This window comes from Muntiacus reevesi, chromosome 2 (genome assembly GCF_963930625.1).
Source record: "Muntiacus reevesi chromosome 2, mMunRee1.1, whole genome shotgun sequence".
In the NCBI taxonomy this organism is placed as follows: domain Eukaryota; kingdom Metazoa; phylum Chordata; class Mammalia; order Artiodactyla; family Cervidae; genus Muntiacus; species Muntiacus reevesi.
Window position 1 is genome coordinate 148149288 of NC_089250.1, and position 18450 is coordinate 148167737.

An 18450-nucleotide genomic window follows, 5' to 3' on the forward strand; every position below is an offset into this window, starting at 1 on the left:
TGCCTTAGCAGAAAGCTTTCAGAAAATGAGCTCAAGGTGACCGAGGTGATGTAACCTACTATGTAGAAGCTCCCAGGCCATCCTGACACATAGAGACACATCCTAATGAGACCAGGGGCTATTTATTGACTCTTGTGACCTGGTAGTCAGAAGCCTGCTTCTTTGTCCTTGTAGAAGAAATATGATCTTTAAAGGAATTATGTAGGAGGAGAAGAAGAGAAAGGTCTAACAACGTCAAAATGTATTTTAAATAATCTGAATAGAATTAATGAGCAAAGAAATTGGAAAAGTTAATTGTGCATCTTAACAACTCGACTGTCCCCTTTCATTTTTTAAGAAGAGGGAATAATGCAAAGGCTGCAAGAGAAATAAGTAATGTATGCCCATAAAGGTGGTCATTTCTCTTGTCTTATATTCTTCATATCATCCTGGACCTAGCAAGGTCCTATAGCTGGAAAAACTTCTAAATGTCAATTCCTATGAAGGTGACAGCTCTTGTGTAAGCTGAATTTATTTCCATTATAACCCCTCTTTATTCACCAATTCCAATAGCAGCATCATTGACTCCTATGCAACAACAGAACCTTGATTTCTCAGGGACAGGGAACTGACATGAAAGATCTGCCTTGTTGGTGGGTATCTTAACTGGGAAATTGGGAGTTGAGTGACCAGGATTCATTCCTTTCCACAGAGAGGTATGGAAACTCCAAGTTGTCTGAGGGACCAGAATAAGGTTTGCAGTCACATAAACTTGTGTTCAAATTCCAATTCCAGCATTTACTTGCTGTGTGTCTTTGAGTGTATGGCATAAGTTCCCTATGCCTCAGTTCCTCACCTGATTATAAATCAGAAAGCTGGTTCATACAGAATAGCGCCTGGCATATAATTGCTCAAAAAATTTATTAATATTTTTACCTTGTAAGGGTACTAATAATGGTTTTAACAATAATAGCAGTAATATATTTATTGTGGATATTGAATAGTAAAATGAATCTGAAGCGCTCATTACATGATAGATATTTGAACATGTTAGTTTCTACTTCTCTTCTCAGAAGCCATATGTCTACTTATGAATTCCAGAGACATTACAAGTTTTCTTCTCTCTGTGACAGAAAAAGGTTCAATATGACTCAAGGCCTTCTGGTTCCAATTTTGAGGGGCAGATTTCTCTCTCTCCTCCAAGACAAGTCATCATCCAGAAGCAAGCAGAAATGGAAAAAATAAAGGATATGTCGGTTTAGACTTGGTTACAGCAGGCATGAGAACAAGTCAGAAGAGACAGATGTGTTTAATGGCCAATGCATTTGTCCAAAGGAATCATTTTCACTGGCCAGGAGCCCAATTAAACCTGTAAAATGGAAATCCAGAAAATCAGATTAACGAGCCAGTCATTAGTGAGGAAAAGACCCAGCTAATTCTGTGTTTAGCATGACGGATGGGCCCAGAGCAAATAATTGGATGACATTCATCAAATGTAAAATAAAAGGTGTCACTGAAAGAGAAAGCGGTAATAATCGCTGGGATTTACAGTGCCAGCAAATTTGCTTGTAAGGAAGAGAAAAGTTCATCAAAATAGATTAATAGTTGCTAAACTTTATTCCTTCCTTGTGTGATTGCCAGAAAACCACACAGATAATAGCGGAGAGGCAGCAAGTGCACTAGGCTGGTATCAGGCAGGGCTGGGAGGACTCTGCTCCCCAGGGGAAGCGCTAGAGCTTCTGTGTGGAGGTGAGGCCCTGGGACCAGCAGGGACCGGGCAGGGCTGGCGGCTGCTTCCCTGTGGCCACCGTTAGCCACTAAGCAACAGAGAAAATCGAATCTGAAGGCTCTCCGGTTAAGTGAATGAATCACACTTCATTGTTCAGTTAGTTAAGTACTGACCTCCTGCCCTATGCCTGACATTTTTGGGGATGTGTTCATTCCTAGTTATATGTTCAAGCATAGGCTGGAATTGTGCATGGCTGGGTCAATGAAGGGCTGTACGTTGTTGGACAAATTAGTGACCTCTTAGCCTCTATTTCCTGGCCTATAGAGACTATATCCTCTATGGGTCAGGAATATATAATATAATGTATGTGTGTGTGTGTGTGTGTGTGTGTGTGTGTGTGTGTGTGTGTGTAAATGAGGTATGGTTTAGAAACTGCTTACTGTAGCATCTTCCATGTTGTAAGTTTTCACTGCATGGTAATTACTGCTCTTCTTGTTTTTATTAACTCACCTCTTCTCTTCTAAGAAGACATCATACTTAAGATGTAGCATCAATGCCATGATGGATTTTCTGGGAATGTAAATATATACATACACGTCAATTACAGAGATTTAAAAGAACATGTTTTAAAGACATTGGAATCAAGGAAATGTAGTGCTGAAATTACAATACAACTGATGACATGAATAAGATGAACAGAGGATTTGTCAGTCACAGGAGGAGGAGAGCAGGTTTAAAGCCAAACTTTACTAGGTTCATACTTGTCTTATCTTGGGCAGGTCATTCCATAGACTCTGAAGGGTTGTCAGTGGGGTTAAACTATTAATAGATAATTTATATAAGGGCTACGTGCAGTTCTGGAACATGAAAGATGAACCCAATTGATGACAATTATATCATTATTTTTATCATCATGCATCCACTGATTGCCTGCCATGAGACCAGCATTATTTAGGAATTAAGAAGTTATAACCTTATAATAAGACATGGAAGGATCACTATAGGTATATGTACACCATAGGAGTAAATGTTGAAAGTGCTGTAGAAATGGAAATAACAAAATTCAGGAATTAAGAGGAGGGAGAAGTTGGAATGGTGCTGTCCACACAGAGGCCTGTGGACTCCTGGGCCTTACATGAGGTGTGAAGTCTCAGGCTGGCTTCTGCAGTACAGCCAGTGGCATGACTGGGACGGAGGAAGGGCTGCAGGAGCCAGCTGGATGTCTGGGGGATGCTGTGATGTCAGAGGTAGCAGATAGCCTCTGCGCTCCTTGGGCTTTGTGCAGCCGTTTAATACTTTAGATTATTCCATGGTATTTCTGAAGTCTAGTTCCATCTTTATGATATACTTAAGTGCAAACTCTCCCGGGTGGTATGTGTGAGCTTAACAGAGAGAGAGAGAGATAGAGAGAGAGAGAGAGAGAGGAGAGAAAGGGAGTCTGTGCTTGAATAGGGCTATAACAGGCACAGCTGGGCTGAGTTCCAGCGTCAGTGGGACTGAACATACTCTCAAGGGGACCACTTTGCTTTTCTTCAACCCTTGGTAATTTGGAAACCCCACTGGCCTTACTCTGTGCTACTGATGAGAAGTCTCGAGGCCCTGTCATCTTGCTCCCTATGGAGGTGACTGGATCTCATGGGGAAAGGCGTTTTTAGTTGCTGAGTTCTGGCCAGTGTTAGTGCTGGGATTTGCCTCTTCTGATGCTGGGCTCATTCACTAAAGGTGAGGATGGTGAGGTTCAGGATGTCTTACAGAGAACTGATTTTTAAGCATTTGATAGGTAACCAGAGGATGTGTTCTGGGGTTTAAAAGCTTTATCACTGGGCAAATGGTCTTCTTGTGGGGGTGATAAAAATGATTTAGAACTATAAGAGGTGGTGGTAATATAACATTGTGAATATGCTAAATATCACTGAATTGTATACTTTAAAATGGTTAATTTTCTCTTATATGAATTTCACTTTGGTTAAAAAAATTATCATCACTAAACACAAAATTCAGGAAAGTAGCTGCATCTGAGAGGGAGGCAGGGTTCAAGATAGGTGAGGAGTAGAGAGGCACAGAGCTGTTTGTCAGTTGGCATTAAAGTTCTCCTTCAGTGCTGCTCTAAGTGTGGTCCCCAGACCAGCAGCATTCAACATCATCTGGAAACTTATTAGAAAAGGCCACTCTTGGACCCCACCCAGACTGATTGAGTCGGAGGCTCCATGGGTGGGGCCCAGCAGTCTGAGTTTTAACAAGCTTTCCGGGTGATTCTGGTGCATCCTGAAATTTCAGAACTACTGATCTGCTTCTTGGGTTTGCAGGTATGTTTGCATGTGTTAGTTTTACAATTAAAAGTAAAACCAAATTAAAGAAGCAAATAGCAAACTAAAGAAGCAAATAATTGCCAGGATTAATGGTGACTGTGTTTAGAACCAAGAGTTACATTTTAACCAGATTCTATGCAATTGAGTTTTATTTTAAAAAGAAAAAAAGTTCTCTGCAACTGGTTGATCTTAATCTGTCAACATCCCACCTCTAAGTTGACAAAGAACAACATAGATTGAGAACAGATGTCTTACCCAGAAAAAGAAAAAAAAAAAAAGGTCTTGGAATACAAGGCAAGAGTGATTCTAGTTAGAAAATAGAGATGTGAGGGAGCAATGACCATCAGGCAGAAAGCTGGTCTCTCCTGTTGGTTTCCAGCCTAAGTCTTTGCACCAGGTTTTTTTTCACAGCTCTGCCCTCACACTGACGGGAACATCTGCTCTCCCTGGCAGCTTATGGTGCCTGCTTTGTGGGCTTCCAATCTGCCCAGGTTAAGGAGGAGCCACAGGAGATGCTATGCCTCAGAGTGAGGAGTGATGGGTGGCTTTCACTAGAAATGTAACAACCTCCCACTCTCAGCAGCCGCTATGGATGGGCACCAGGGTTGGACCATATTTGGGGGACTGGCCTGTCTCCAGCAAGTGCTGGGGCCTTAGTGAGCACAGAGCCTGTGCCCCCAGTAATTGGCTCCTCAGCACAGAAGCCTGATTGCTATTGTCTCCCTGCTATTTTCTCTGAACAGGCTATGTTGTCTTCTCCTGTGAATATTAATCTCCCCTGAGTTAGGGTAATTGGACCAAGAGCAGCCATCTGCAGAGCTATGCCATGCTGGCAGGCTTTCCAGCAAGTGCAGGCCAGAGGACCATTTCTTGCTGTGGTTTCTGGGTTCCACTAAGAATCTATCTTTTCTCTAGTGGGGTTTCAGACCTTGATGTCACCAGTCATGAACTAGTAGAACTGAGATTCAGGCTTAGGATTTCTGATTTTCAAATCCAGAGTTTTTTCTTTGACTTTTGATGCCTTTAATTAACTTGCACATGAAAAGAATCAACAAGTATCTGTTCAGTGCATGGATTTGTAAAAATAAAGGGGGAAAAATGTGCTCAGATGGGAAGTGAAATTAATTGCAAAGTAACAAGAGCTTTGAGCAATAGTAATTATCCAGATTCAGAAAAAAGTTTCTTTGATAATCATGTCATCATTGCAATGGATTAAAAACTGTTTTTTAAAAAAGAATAGAATATGTAGATTGTGAGTATAGCCCATATCAATAGCTTCTCTGTTTTCTGTTGAAAATGTTTATTGTGTATGAATTCAGAGCATAGTGACTAAGTAGAGAGCCCCTGCTCCCCCAGATGCTTTCCCCAGCCATGGGGAAAGACTGCTGGAATTGCTCACTTATTGTCTAAGTGCTGTGACATGGGAGTAACTTAGGGTGCCGTGGGATTGGAGGATCAAAGGCAACAGGGAATATTCCCTTAAAGGTTGTCACAAACCTACTGTGGTTATTGATGGAGATCCACCTTGCACTGGATCTGTAGCCCCATCTGACCTTTCTGTGTTTCCCCATGATCCAGGTAACAACTGGTGGAAGAGCCAGCTACTACGTGTCCTACCGGAGAGAGGCCTTCGCTCAAATAAAGCTGCCCAAGTACTCGCTGCCCAAGGTATTCATCACCTGCTGCCCTGGGGCCTGCCAGACAAAGCGGCAGGGAGAGGCTGTCTTGTTGGGCTGCAGAAGGTTTGATCCCTTTCTGGGAGACAGCAGGCATTCAGCCTGACTTACCCCTGAGGGCTTGGCCTCTGCTAATGTCAGTGATTCTGGGTTCTGTGTTCCCCTCCCAGCAGGATACCCAGGCAAGAGTTTTGATTTCCTATGACTCAAACGTACAGTATAACCTTGGGTCGCTTCCCAGGACTGGTAGTGAAAGGAACACTAGCTTTGGAATCTCTTCTGTGTGTCCCTGTCTTTCACAAGGGCCTTACTGCTGAATAGAAGGCCAGACTCAGAATGGCCTAGGTAGAGACTTTATATGCACACACACATATATGTGTGTGTGTGTGTGTGTGTCTGAGAGAGAGAGAGAGACTGTAGCTGATGGGTACATCCTACAACTGTGATCCTATACAATGGTCCTAATAAAGTCAATTACAGATGTTACAGAAAATGATAAATTAATGCCCATGGCCCCTGGGGCTAAATATACTTATATATATGTAAGGTGCACAGGTGAGTCCCATGTCTTTTATGCTTTTCTTTACATTTTAATGCTAAATATAAATGCACTGCTTGTACTTCCACTCCCTTCTGCGCAATGAGTAATTAAAAAGGAATAATTTACTATAATGTTAATATTGAATCATGGCATTTTAACTCCTGTTTTGGAAAATCATGACACTTACTCTGGTGACCTCATCCCTTGTAAACAATGGCTCCCAGGAGGAGACGGATCTTAGAACCTCAGTGTGAACATGGGCAGGCTTTAATTGAATCACCTATTGAGGCTGCAAGCAAATTCTCAGGTTGGACATGTATCAAATGTGAAGTTACAAAGACTTAGCTCTCCAAGCCGGTGCTAGGAAGCATATAATGAAAAGTGAAATGAGTACAGAGGCAGAATGGATTATGAGATAAGAAGGTAGATAACCATCTACCCCCAGTTGCTTTTATCCATCCATTTATTCATATAATCATGCACATATTCATTCATTTTTTCCCTTCCTTTATTCACCCATTGATCTTGTCTTCCTTCAATTTAGGTTTTTACTCAGTGCCATGCATCAAACTAAGCTTTGTGGTTAGAGTGGTAAATAAGACACAAACATTCTCTACCTTCATAAAGCTTGTATTCTGGTAGAGATGGTAAACAAGCAATTGTGGGTATGAGAGGAGTTCATAGGAACAGAAGTTCAAGGTCCATTGTGACATGATAGTTGAAGCTCACCAAATACGGGTAGTGAGGGCTAGTTTTCTAAAGAAGGTGATGCTTAAGATGATTCAAGGAAGATGAGTTAACCCTGAAAATAAATGTTCAGGAAGCTGGTAGAAAATACATACACTGGCCCTATTTTAAGAGAAGGTTTCCCAGGTGGTGCTAATGGTAAAGAACCTGCCTGCCAGTGCAGGAGATGTAAGAAATGTAGGTTCTATCCCTGGTTTGGGAAGATCCCGTGGAAGAGGAAATGACAACCCATTCCAGTATTTTTGCCTGGAGAATCCCATGAACAGAGGAACCTGGTGGGCTACAGTTCATAGGGTTAAAAGAGTCGGACACAACTGAAGTGACTTAGCATGCACACACGTGTGCACATGCTTTATTTAACAAACTAGAAGGCCATGTCAAGGGAAGGGGTTGCATAGAAGAGGTGGAGACGTTGGCAGGAATCATAGTAAGTAGCCCCAGGGGCCACAGGCATTAATCTCTCACTTTCTGTAATGTCTTTGTGATTGACTTTATAGGACCATTGTATAGGATCATGGTTGTGGGATGTACCCATTAGCTATTCTAAACCCAAGCAGGAAAGGGGTACCCTGCTTGCAGAACATGAAGAAGGGGAAGTTCATGATCATGAGAATGACCTTTAGCAGCAATCTGGTGGTTTCCATGTACTGGCCCAGGAAAAGAGTTTCAGGAACTTTCTAAACCACATTCTCCATGTAGCACCTATTTTGTTTCTTTATGTATGGCTATGCTATGTATTTTTAACCTTCTCAGGAAAACAAACAGTTTGCTCCCCTGGGCAGTATGGCTGCAGGTGGGAACAAATGAAGCCTGGCATCGATCACAACCCTAGAACACTCCATTAATGATTAGCAGCCCCAGGGCAATTTACTGTGATGGACTACCATCCATGCAGCTCCTTTGATAGAACTTCATCCAGAACAGCTTCTCATTAATATGAGGGCTGCTGTGAAAATAGCTGGATGGTTATTGATCCCCTTTATTAGTCGGCATTGACCCGGATTTTTGTAACCTCAGACTAGGATGTGAGGACAGAGTGGGTGGAAGGAGATTGGTCCTTTCCATTGTTTAAAAATTGAAATGGCTTTTACGCAAGTTGTTGCCATTCCAAGCAGTGCCACAGCTGCTGCTAGTCATCTTGCTTAAACACAAAAACACAGAAAAGCTCCCTGTCATCATTGCCCTCACCCCTCCTCCCAGTCTGTTCAGAATATGCTCTCCTGGGGCACCCCTTGGCTTTGCAATGTTTTGCAGGGAAGGAAATGAAGGCCATTAATAGTGAGCAGCATTACTAGGGGCAGCAACCTTGTGCTGAGTCTTCCATGACCCAGCCCTTGGACATCGAGTTGGCATTCTCAGGCCACTGTCATGAAAAGCACGCACCCACAGGGGGCTTGGAGCCAGATGATGGGAGCCCTGGCAGCCTCGGGAAAACACAATGGAGCTCATGAAGAGAATGAACAGAAACCAGGGCTTTCATTCCAGCTCTGCCACCTGCTCATCTATGAGCCCAGATCGTCTCATCTGTGAAATGGGTATCATAATACCATGTGGCAAAGTTGTGAAGATGCAGCAAATGACTTGTTGGTAAAGCATAAAGTTCTGGGCAAGTCTAAGCAACACTTGTGATCAGGGGAAATACTGCTGACGCTCTTAGCCTGCCTTGTGAGTTCCTGGTGGGATCATATCCCAGGCTTCCCTTGCTTTCAGAGTTGCTTGCCTCACTGGACCACTCTGAGTCTCATAGACCTCCACTTGTCTCTTAGATTCTGGACTTATTCTTGACTTCCTATTCTAACAGTCATTTCTGCAAGAGAAAAAAAAATGTTTTTTGCTGGTTTATTTTTACTTGGAACTCAGTTCATTGATGACAATGTTGAACTTGACTTGCACTCCAAATTCCTGGAAAACAGCAACATTTAGGAAATCCTCCTACCCCTTTGTGTTCCCTAACATGGTTTACTGCAAACCCCCCACCCCTGCTTTCTCTTAAATGTTCCTCGTGTTTACCTTTGGCAAGATCAGATTCCTGTCCTTTTCCTTGTAAATGATTAGCTGAACCATTTGTCCCCACCGACCAATCTGGATCAAATGCTTGTTAATTCAACTGGACCAAACTTAAGTCTGACTTTCTTCTGAGAATCACCTGACCTTAAGGAAAACAATTTCCTGTCTACCTATTCACCTCATTCCCAACAGTTAATTCCAGCCTTGCTTTACTTCTCCTAATACAAGTGATTCTTTTCTGCCCTCACTCTGGGGGTGCTTGCAGATATTTTGATCAGAGTGCTTTTCCTATTACAATAGTTTTTTTTTTCCCAAATAAAATAGCTCCTTACCTGAGCCTGGGTTTGTTTCTGACAGTAGAAATCCCACTTTTATTTTCTGGTTTCCTTTCCTGGATCCCCTTCCCTTGACATCCTTAAAATGTTGATGTTCCTGAGTTCTCCTTGCATCTGCTCGCATAAATCCTATGGTTTATCCCACTTTGAATAATGAAAGAAGAGGGGGAAAATAAGTTTCAGATAATTTATTATAATGATAGTGATATTAACTGTTTCCTTAATTTCCTTAGGATTGTTTTCCTTAATCTTTGCATTTCCCCAAATGCTGATTTAGCCTTCATTGCTGTGTCACAGCCTTATTTCCTAAAGAATCATCTGTAGTTCTAACCTCTTTTCTCACTTTCATTCACTCTTGAACTTGCTGCTAGTTCAAGTTCTCCCACATCCATCTCTCCACTATTCCACTAAAACTCTTTTAGCCATTGTTACTGCCTACATGCCAAATCCAACCAGACATCTCCATATCTTTATCTTTTTATCTTTTTTTAAACCTCTCTGGAGCATCTGACACTGGTAGGAGAAAAATTAATACTTGGTGTGTAGATTCCCTTTGGCAGTGTTTTTATTCCCCCCTGATTTCCTTTCCTGGATCCCCTTCCCTTGCTATCCTTAAAATGTTGATGTTCCTGAGTTCTCCTTGCATCCTTCATGGTTCTTGAGTGACCTCATTCCTTCTCTTCATACCAATGAGTTCTATATCTACAGCTCCTATGCTTCTCTGTGCATTAAATTCTGAACTGCACTGTTAACTGCCTGTTAGAGGTACATCCCCTTAATGGTCCCATTTAACAACTGAGCTCAGAGTCTCTCCCTTTGGTCTCTTCTATCTCCTCCTTCTCACATGTTTTCTTATTTACTCCATTTATTTACTCAGGAAGCTTTTGTTGGATGTCTACCACATGCTAGATACTCTGGTAAGTGCTAAAAATAAACTAATAAATAAGGGAGACATAGCTTCTGCTCTCTGGGAGCTTAGAGTCTAATGAGAGAGGCAGACATCACACAAATAATTATAGAAGTGATTATCAATCTTGATTGTAATGAGTACTCTAAGAAAACATAGAAAATTTTGTAATTCAGATATCTGAGATATTAAAGACATGGCCTTCTGCCTTAGCCCCTGTAGATGCCACCTCCTTACTATCTCACCAGTTCATTCCATAGGCTTTTATAGAGAATCTACTTCCTCAGTTCAGCCCTTGTGCGCTCCTACCTAGATGGTTGCCATGACCTTTTAAGGCTTCTCCTTGCCTCTAGCATCGCCCCCACTTAAATCCACTTAAATCTTCACAGTGCTTCCACACTGAATATTATCACGTAGAGAACTTGATCATCTTAAACAAAATCTATGCATTAACCAACTCTAATCCTCTCCTCCTGCTTCAAATCTTGTGTCAACTTTGTACTCTCTTCAGGCTAGAACTTCACTGTACCATACAGAACCCCTTGTAATGTGACCACTCTCTATCTTCATCATCCTCAGTGGAAAATTGCCTTCAGGCTCTTCTAGGTTCCATACATTCCCTTGAATGCTCCATCCTCCCTCTCACCTCTAAGTCTTTGCACTCATTATACCATTTTCAGGATGTCTACTGTAGTCCTTAGTCAAGTTTACAAAAGGCTACACAAGTTTGTGATGTCTCTACCACCGAGTGGGCATGTTCTTGAAGTCAGGTCCTATTTTTTGTTCCTCTCTGTATTTATATATGGTGTTTGGCACAAGAATGAAGTTATATTGGGCCCAGATTAAAGAAAATGTTTCAATAACACAGAGGTATTTTTATTATTATTCACCTAGGAAGTTGTAAGTTTAGATTTTTCAAAAGACAACTATGATTTTTCCTAGTGACTGTATTGGGAAGGTGTAGGGGGAGTGTTATTTATAATCATTTAAATAAGGAAGTGACACATGCTTTGAAATTAGATTGGAGTAGCAAGATGAAAGAAATAAGTTTTATTGTCATTCAGATTCCTATTGGACCAATTTTAAGTAACAATGCTTTTTTGTTGTTGTTTTTCTGGGAGACTTAATATTCTGATTCTTGGTTGACCACTGTTCAACTCTAAGACTTGTTAGGAGAGATGACACGTCATTCAGAGTTTAGTTTTTCAAAAATTGACACCCCAGATTGCATGCACCAGCATCATCTGGAGGGTTGTTCAGGTGGTAGAACCCAAGGTTCCACACCATACACGGAATCGGAATCTCAGGCATTGGATCCCATGAGTCTGCATGCTATCAGGAGCTCCAGGTCATACTGACGTACACTGCATTATACACCCATTGGTAAGGAGTTTAACTTCTCTAGGTAGTCTTAGGCTCAAATCTTAATAACATAATTTATTAGCTAAGTGACTTTGATTAGCTCAGGAATTCTCAAGGAGAAATCCCTTAACTCTATATACTAGAGAGTAGACTCTCATCCTAGAGCCTGGAATTCCTGCTCACCAGGTGACACAGTCCCAGCGTAGGTCTAAACTAAGATGCACTGACAGCAAATCTGGCTGCTTCTAATCCTGACCATGCCCCAGTGTTTTAAGTTGCTTTTTTTCTGCACCCCCCTACTTCTTTTACTTTAGTTTAGTCTAAAATAACTTAGCTCATTCATTTTTATGACCAAAACATCTGGGGAAAGCCAAGCATTTCTATTACATTTTTAACAGGGTAAGTGAATTTAATCCGAATTTCCTGCAGCTGCTATTTCCCCTCCTACTGGGCTCCTGGGTTTTCATTCCACACCAACACAACATGACTTCATCAGATGGTTTTTAAGAGTGAGCCTCATTTCCATTTTCAAGCACCTCCGCAGGAACCTGCGATTCTGCAAGGTGTGTAAACACAAACAAGCAGAGCAAGTGAGGTCTTAGTCAAGGTGACCTCGGAAGTCCAAGGCTAGAGGCTGAGATTTCACAGTGGATCTCCAGTAAAAAATCCAGAACTCGGAAGTCCAAGGCTAAAGGCTGAGATTTCACAGCGAATCTCCAGTAAAAGATCCAGAACTCGCTTTCTTACTTTCCCCACCTCCGAGCTGTCCAAATCAAACGAGTTGGCTTCTTTTTAAAAATCAGCTCGGAGGAGCTCTCCATGGTTCTGATATTCCAGACATGGCTGCTCCTGTTTTTTGTTGAAACCCTTTCTGGGAAAGGTTGGTCAAATAAGGTAAAGCCTAGATCCACCCTGCTTGTTTACTTACTGTCACTCCACTTGCTTGTGTCCCTGTCACCAGTACTTTCCGCATCAGTGACAAGGATGTCTCTCTTTTGCTTTTCCAGCCTGCTATTACTCCTTGGCATATACACTTGTATATTAATAGTTATTCATTTTAAAAATTACTCTTGTTTTGTCAAATGTTTATCCAGGTCAACATTTCCTCCTGACAGTATAAGTTATTTAGGTAATGACTTGAGTTTGTGATAATATTTGTACAGTTCCTAGCCACATATGCAAACTGGGTTTTGAAAACTATTCTGAACTATTAGAAATGATTTTAGAAATGATCCAGTCACTTTTAAATACAATTAGAATTAGGAATTAGGAATACAAATTATAGTGGCTTCAAGGATCAAGATGGTAACATTAATATATAAAGGCAGATGATAGGAATCTTTGGGTATGCAAGGCTAAGACTTCAGTAAGTACTGACTCAATCTAAAATATTACATTTTCAGGTATATGGTAGAGGCTTTGGCCAAACCAAGGGATTCTCTGGTGGCTGAGAGGTAAAGAATCCACCCGCCAATGCAGCAGATGTGGGTTCAATCCCTGGGTCAGGAAGATCTCCTGGTGAAGGGAATGGCAGCCCACTCCATATTTTTGTCTGTGAAATCCCATGGACAGAGGAGCCTGGCGGGCTTCAATCCATGGGGTTGTGAAAAAGTCAGATAGGACTTAGTGACTGAACAACAGCAGCAATAATAGTCAAACCAAACAATTGTGATTCATATTCATTTCAGGGGTCATTCATTTGCAACTTCTGGTTTAGAGGGTCTGCCTGCAGTACAGGAGACCTGGGTTCGATCCCTGAGTCAGGAAGATCCCCTGGAGAAGGAAATGGCAACCCACTCCATTATTCTTGCCTGGAGAATCCCATGGAGGGAGGGGCCTGGTAGGCTACAGTCCATGGGGTCGCAAAGAGTCAGACACGTCCGAGCGACTTCACTTTCACTTTCATACAACTAGTTAGAAGCTAACAATTAGGTTAGAGTCATGTCACAGTGGTTCAAACCATGGTTTGACTACTTATGAGTTATATAATCTGAAGCAAGTTGGTAAACCTCCTGTGTGCCATATTTTATTTCTTAGTAAAATGGAAATAATCATGCTACCGCCACTGTAGAATTATTTGGATTTTTTTTTAATTGAAATAATGCATTTAGATGACTTAGAGTATGCCCAAATGTTAGCTGTTTTTATTGGTAGCTTAACCTCTTCACTCTGTCCAGTGAGAAAATGGAAGCTCAGGGAAGCTGACACACCCAATATCATACAGCTGACTTATAGTAGAACGCTGCTATGACCCAGAACCCTGAATTCAAGGTTAAATATCCTTTCCTCTATAATCCATGAATTTCAAGTATTATTCTATTAGCAGTAGAACCCCCCCGAACCCCCGCCCTTCAGTCTTTTACTCCTAAAATATTACACAGAAATCCATGATATAACAAATCTAAGTAGTGCTGGTATGTTTGAAAGATTTGGAAACCCAGAGCCCCACCCATTGGCTGTGCCTCTGGGCCACCCTTCTTTCAATCCCCATCTGAAGATTCCCAAGAAAGGCATGAAAACCACTATCCTAAAAATGTTGAAACCATAAATTAAGATCGAGTGAAGGGAGAGGCCCTGTCTTTTTTTTTCATGTGTGGGTTTCCTCATACAAGGCTGTATGTCTCTGTTAGCACTAACACCAACTTTCAGTTATAAAAATAAAAAATGAAAGTGGATAAATCCCTTGAAGCCATGGAAAATGATACCCACCAAAGCCCCTTACACCCATCTTCCTGTCACTTAGCAAGGAGCAGAAATCATGAAGCTCATACTTTATAGCCTTGGCCCAACACAGAATTGTTTAACATTGCCTATAACTCAAGCTTTTCCTCAGCCATTTCATAAGTCATGGTAATTACTCTGGGTCCCAGTGGGCAAGGAGATATGGAGATCTGCTGCCTTATGGGCTTTCCATCTTCTTACAGGACATGCACATCATTAGTACCAATGAGAACCAAGTGTTCGCAGCGGTCCAGGAATGGAACCAGAATGACACGTACAACCTCTACATCTCAGACACACGTGGGATCTACTTCACCCTGGCCATGGAGAACATTAAGAGCAGCCGAGGTCTTGTGGGAAACATCATTATTGAATTGTATGAGGTATGTAGCCAACATTATCCTGCACTTGAATCTGCCTCTCTTTTTCATGAGTTCTAACAATATGAAGGCAAACGTTGGAGTCATAAAGTCCTTAGTTCAGATATCAGCTGTGCACTTAGCAGTTGTGGTGATTTGGGGCAAGGGGCTTAACTTCTCTGTGCCTCAATTCCCTCACCTGTAAAGTGGGGATAAAACATCTATCTCATAAAATTATTGTGAGAAAGAAGGATAATGTTTGTAAAGCACCTTGTGTGGTAGTTGACTCAATAAGCCTTCAACAAATGGTAGCTAGAATCGATGTCTTAAATATAGTATGATTGCAAGCCAGAAATGAAGGTACTTGATGTCAGTGCTCTCAAGTACCCTTTTCAAATCTGTGCTTCTTTCTATGAAGTCTAGGTGGAGGGATTAGTACTATTTATATGCTTTAAATTATTTGGAAAATCATGTTTTATGAGCAACTTTATAAGAGAAGAAGCAAATATCAGTGGTAGGAGCGAAAGTTTCCTCTAAAATGCCACCAGATGCCAACACCTATGTGTGGGAAAGAACCAACCTTGACTTAACATTGAAATTTTCTTTTTTTTAAATATGATCACCTTCATTGATTTTATAGATAGATAGATAAATATATTTACACACACACCAGTTAAAGAGTAATTTATCTAGGAAACCAAGTGACTCCACTTAGAGACTATATTAAGAAAGCAGCCTAATTTTCTCAGTAACCCTAATGATATGTTGCATGTCTATACGTCTAGTAACAATGTATGTGATCTTTCTCCGTGAAAGTACTTGGCTGACCATTTCAACTAGATGGATTGATTTGAGCAAAGTAGGCGTGTCTCATTATCTCCAACATTTGCTAGTAACTTGTGGTCAGACCCATAAATACTGTACTGGCAGAGGTCATTCATTCACAGTTGCCTCTTGGGGGTGGTAGCTGCAGATTGCTTGCAGAAGCTACTTCCATGTGAGTTTTCCCCTTTGAGAAGTAGGAGTGGCTGTCAAAACAGAGAGATGGGTGCATGGACTTCTGCTTTACAGGGGTCTCTTCTGAGCTTCTCATGTCATAATTCCAGTATCCCCTACTCTGGTATCTAAGTTGGTTGCTCATTTACTAACAGTGATGGAAATATATAAGATCCCAATTATTTTACAAGGTAGAAGGAGGATTGCAAAAAGGCACGGGGTGAATAGAAGTATATGAAAAGGAGAGACATGAATGTCAGGGAAGAAATAACCTGATTTTCTAGGAAGTAGACCGGTGCTGAAATAATTCCCTTAGCAACAAGATTCCAGCTTGGGAAATGACCTAGATTTCTTCCCAAAGTTGTAAAAACCAGTAGAGATGACTAAAGAGTGTAAATGGCTTTGAGAAGCTTACATTTTCATGCCTCTAATCACACCAGGAGGCAGAACTATACCTTTGTTATTGTGCAGTAAGTCGTATCTGTGGGAAGGTTTGGATGAATGTTCCCAGGATGGAGGCCATTCCTGTTTGCACAAGTAAGCCTATAGAGGTAAGAGGATTATTCATGCTCCTGTGGTCAGAGCCCATTAAGGGAGGTAGACGTCGCTGCAGATGACCTTTAGTTGAGAAATCCCTGTTTCTCAGACTCTGCTGATATGGTATAGAGTGCATTTTGCCACTGTGCTGTTCCTTTCCTAAAAAAAAAAAAAAATTTCCTGAAACTCCTTGGTCATTTAGAACAATGAGACATTCTGCTCTGGAGTATGAATCAAAATGAAGAATGTGCCAAGATACATGTGATTTTTTTTTTTTTTTATCTTGCTGAAGTTGGTCTTGTTGAGGGGAAAAAAATTACATGGTGTCATTGCGTTCACATAGAAGCAAGATATATCAGGCAAGGTAACTGCTTTAGGACCAACTCTGTTGTCCTTGTTCTTCCTTCATAATTGTGTCCCTGTATTGTATTCAAGTTCATGAGGAAAGCAGGAAAGACAAGGGTCCTTCCCCTCAGGGAGCTTGCAGTCTAGTTAGTTGGGCTCTGAAAGGGTCCATAAATGAATTTCCTCTTCTTCCTGCCCAAGAGTGAAAACAATAGAGATAGAAGCAAAGGGTGAGACAAAAGGAGATCAGATGCCAGCTTTATTGCTTTTAAAAGTATGAAGGAGGAGGTGTTCTTGGTAATACTGCTCCCCAGAATTGAACTCATCCATCCAGTCTCAGACAGAACCTGTGAATCAAAAGCTCTCATATGGAAACCTGTCTCCATAACACCACAGCCTTGTGATACAGAGGATGTGATCTTTGCAGGCAGATTCCAAAAACAGTTGAGTTAGGGATGCACTGCACCTGCCCAGTTCTTTTTCTCAATGTTACCAATCTGACTATCAGTACGTCTGCTCTCAGGAGGAAGAAGGGAAAACTTGGAATGTCAAGAATGACATAAGCCAAGAGTTAGAGAGATGGTATAAGTTTTTAAGTCCATGAGCTAACCAGTCTAATTGTGTAGAATAGACGGTTGTCAGGTACAAGAATGAATGCTGGATAAGAAGTTGGGATTCAGATTCTAAAAGGTGTTTAATGCCAAGGGAATAAATTGTATCCTGACATTAACTGGACCATGACCATATTGAAGATTTTTAGAGGGTGATGCTGTTTTGCACCTGGATATGCATTCTGTGATTTGGAGATAAAGCTCAATTTAATTGGTCTCCAGGGATCATTAGACTTTGACTTTCTTCACTGGAGATTCTCATAGAAACTGAGATTGTGTACCATATGGCCAGTTAACAAAGACACTATAATTTTTGTGGACTCTAGATGCCCTTGAGTAATGCAGCTGGAAAAAAACAGCATGCTTTTTACATTCAGTTTCATTTAAATTAACACACTTTTGTGAAGTGTATTTTGTTTGATGAGGCTGGTGCATGAGACCATCTACTGGAAAGATGTAAGTGACTCTGATAGGGTTGTGATCATGGTCTAATTTGTATGAAAGGTATAATTCCTGTATGTTTTAGAATTACTGTAACAGTAAAGCTAATTCTAACTTGATGTATCTGGGGAGTCTTGCAGATGAGTAGGTTTAAATGATGAATTATTGGAGCATGGGAGTAAGGCATGCCTGAGTCCCAGCATGAGAAGAGAACCAGAGTCTGATGAGTAGAGGTACATTTTATTTTATGTGAGATGACCCTGAAAAACAATGGGGATAAAAATTTAAAGATGCTAGGAAAGAGCTTGACTAAAGAGCTTGACATTTATTCTCCAGGCTACTATATCTCTGTTTTCTCTTCACATCTAGCAAATAAATATATGCATGATTTAGTCCCTGTGCCAAGTTAATTCAAAGATTTATATTCTAGTGTAACAGGGTATCACATCTGTTTTTCCTTGTCTGAGATGCGTATAGTTAACACAGATGTGAATTGGCTTGAGCTTACCATGGCCACTTGAAGCTACTGGTGTATCATTCTGTCTTCTACATGAACCTCTTCTTGACATTGGAAGGGGAACAAAGAAAGTAAGAATTTATTTGAGAAATTTACCTTCTAGTCTTTGGCACTAAGAGACCTTGGAGACCAATGGGGATCAACCTTATCCAACTCCATAAAATCTAAAGGGAAATATTGTTCATTTCCTGGTCTGTTGGAGCAGTTTACTGCTAACAAGGGACTCTTGTCCACTCCCTGCCTCAGAGTGCAGTATTGTCATGGCTGTAATTATACAATCAGGGGAGAAAATAATTCTTTAAGGCCAAATAAGAATCTCTTCTTTAAGATA

General features: G+C 41.1%; 1 protein-coding gene across 1 annotated transcript in view; it reads left to right on the top strand.

The window, feature by feature from the left end:
* Nucleotides 1-18450, top strand: part of SORCS3 (sortilin related VPS10 domain containing receptor 3) — a 598500-nt gene that overhangs the window by 472627 nt on the left and 107423 nt on the right. Inside the window, exons 8-9 of the mRNA XM_065920112.1 lie at nucleotides 5596-5685; nucleotides 14517-14696. Coding sequence (XP_065776184.1) covers nucleotides 5596-5685; nucleotides 14517-14696 — 270 coding nt within the window. The remainder of the gene's footprint in view (nucleotides 1-5595; nucleotides 5686-14516; nucleotides 14697-18450) is intronic.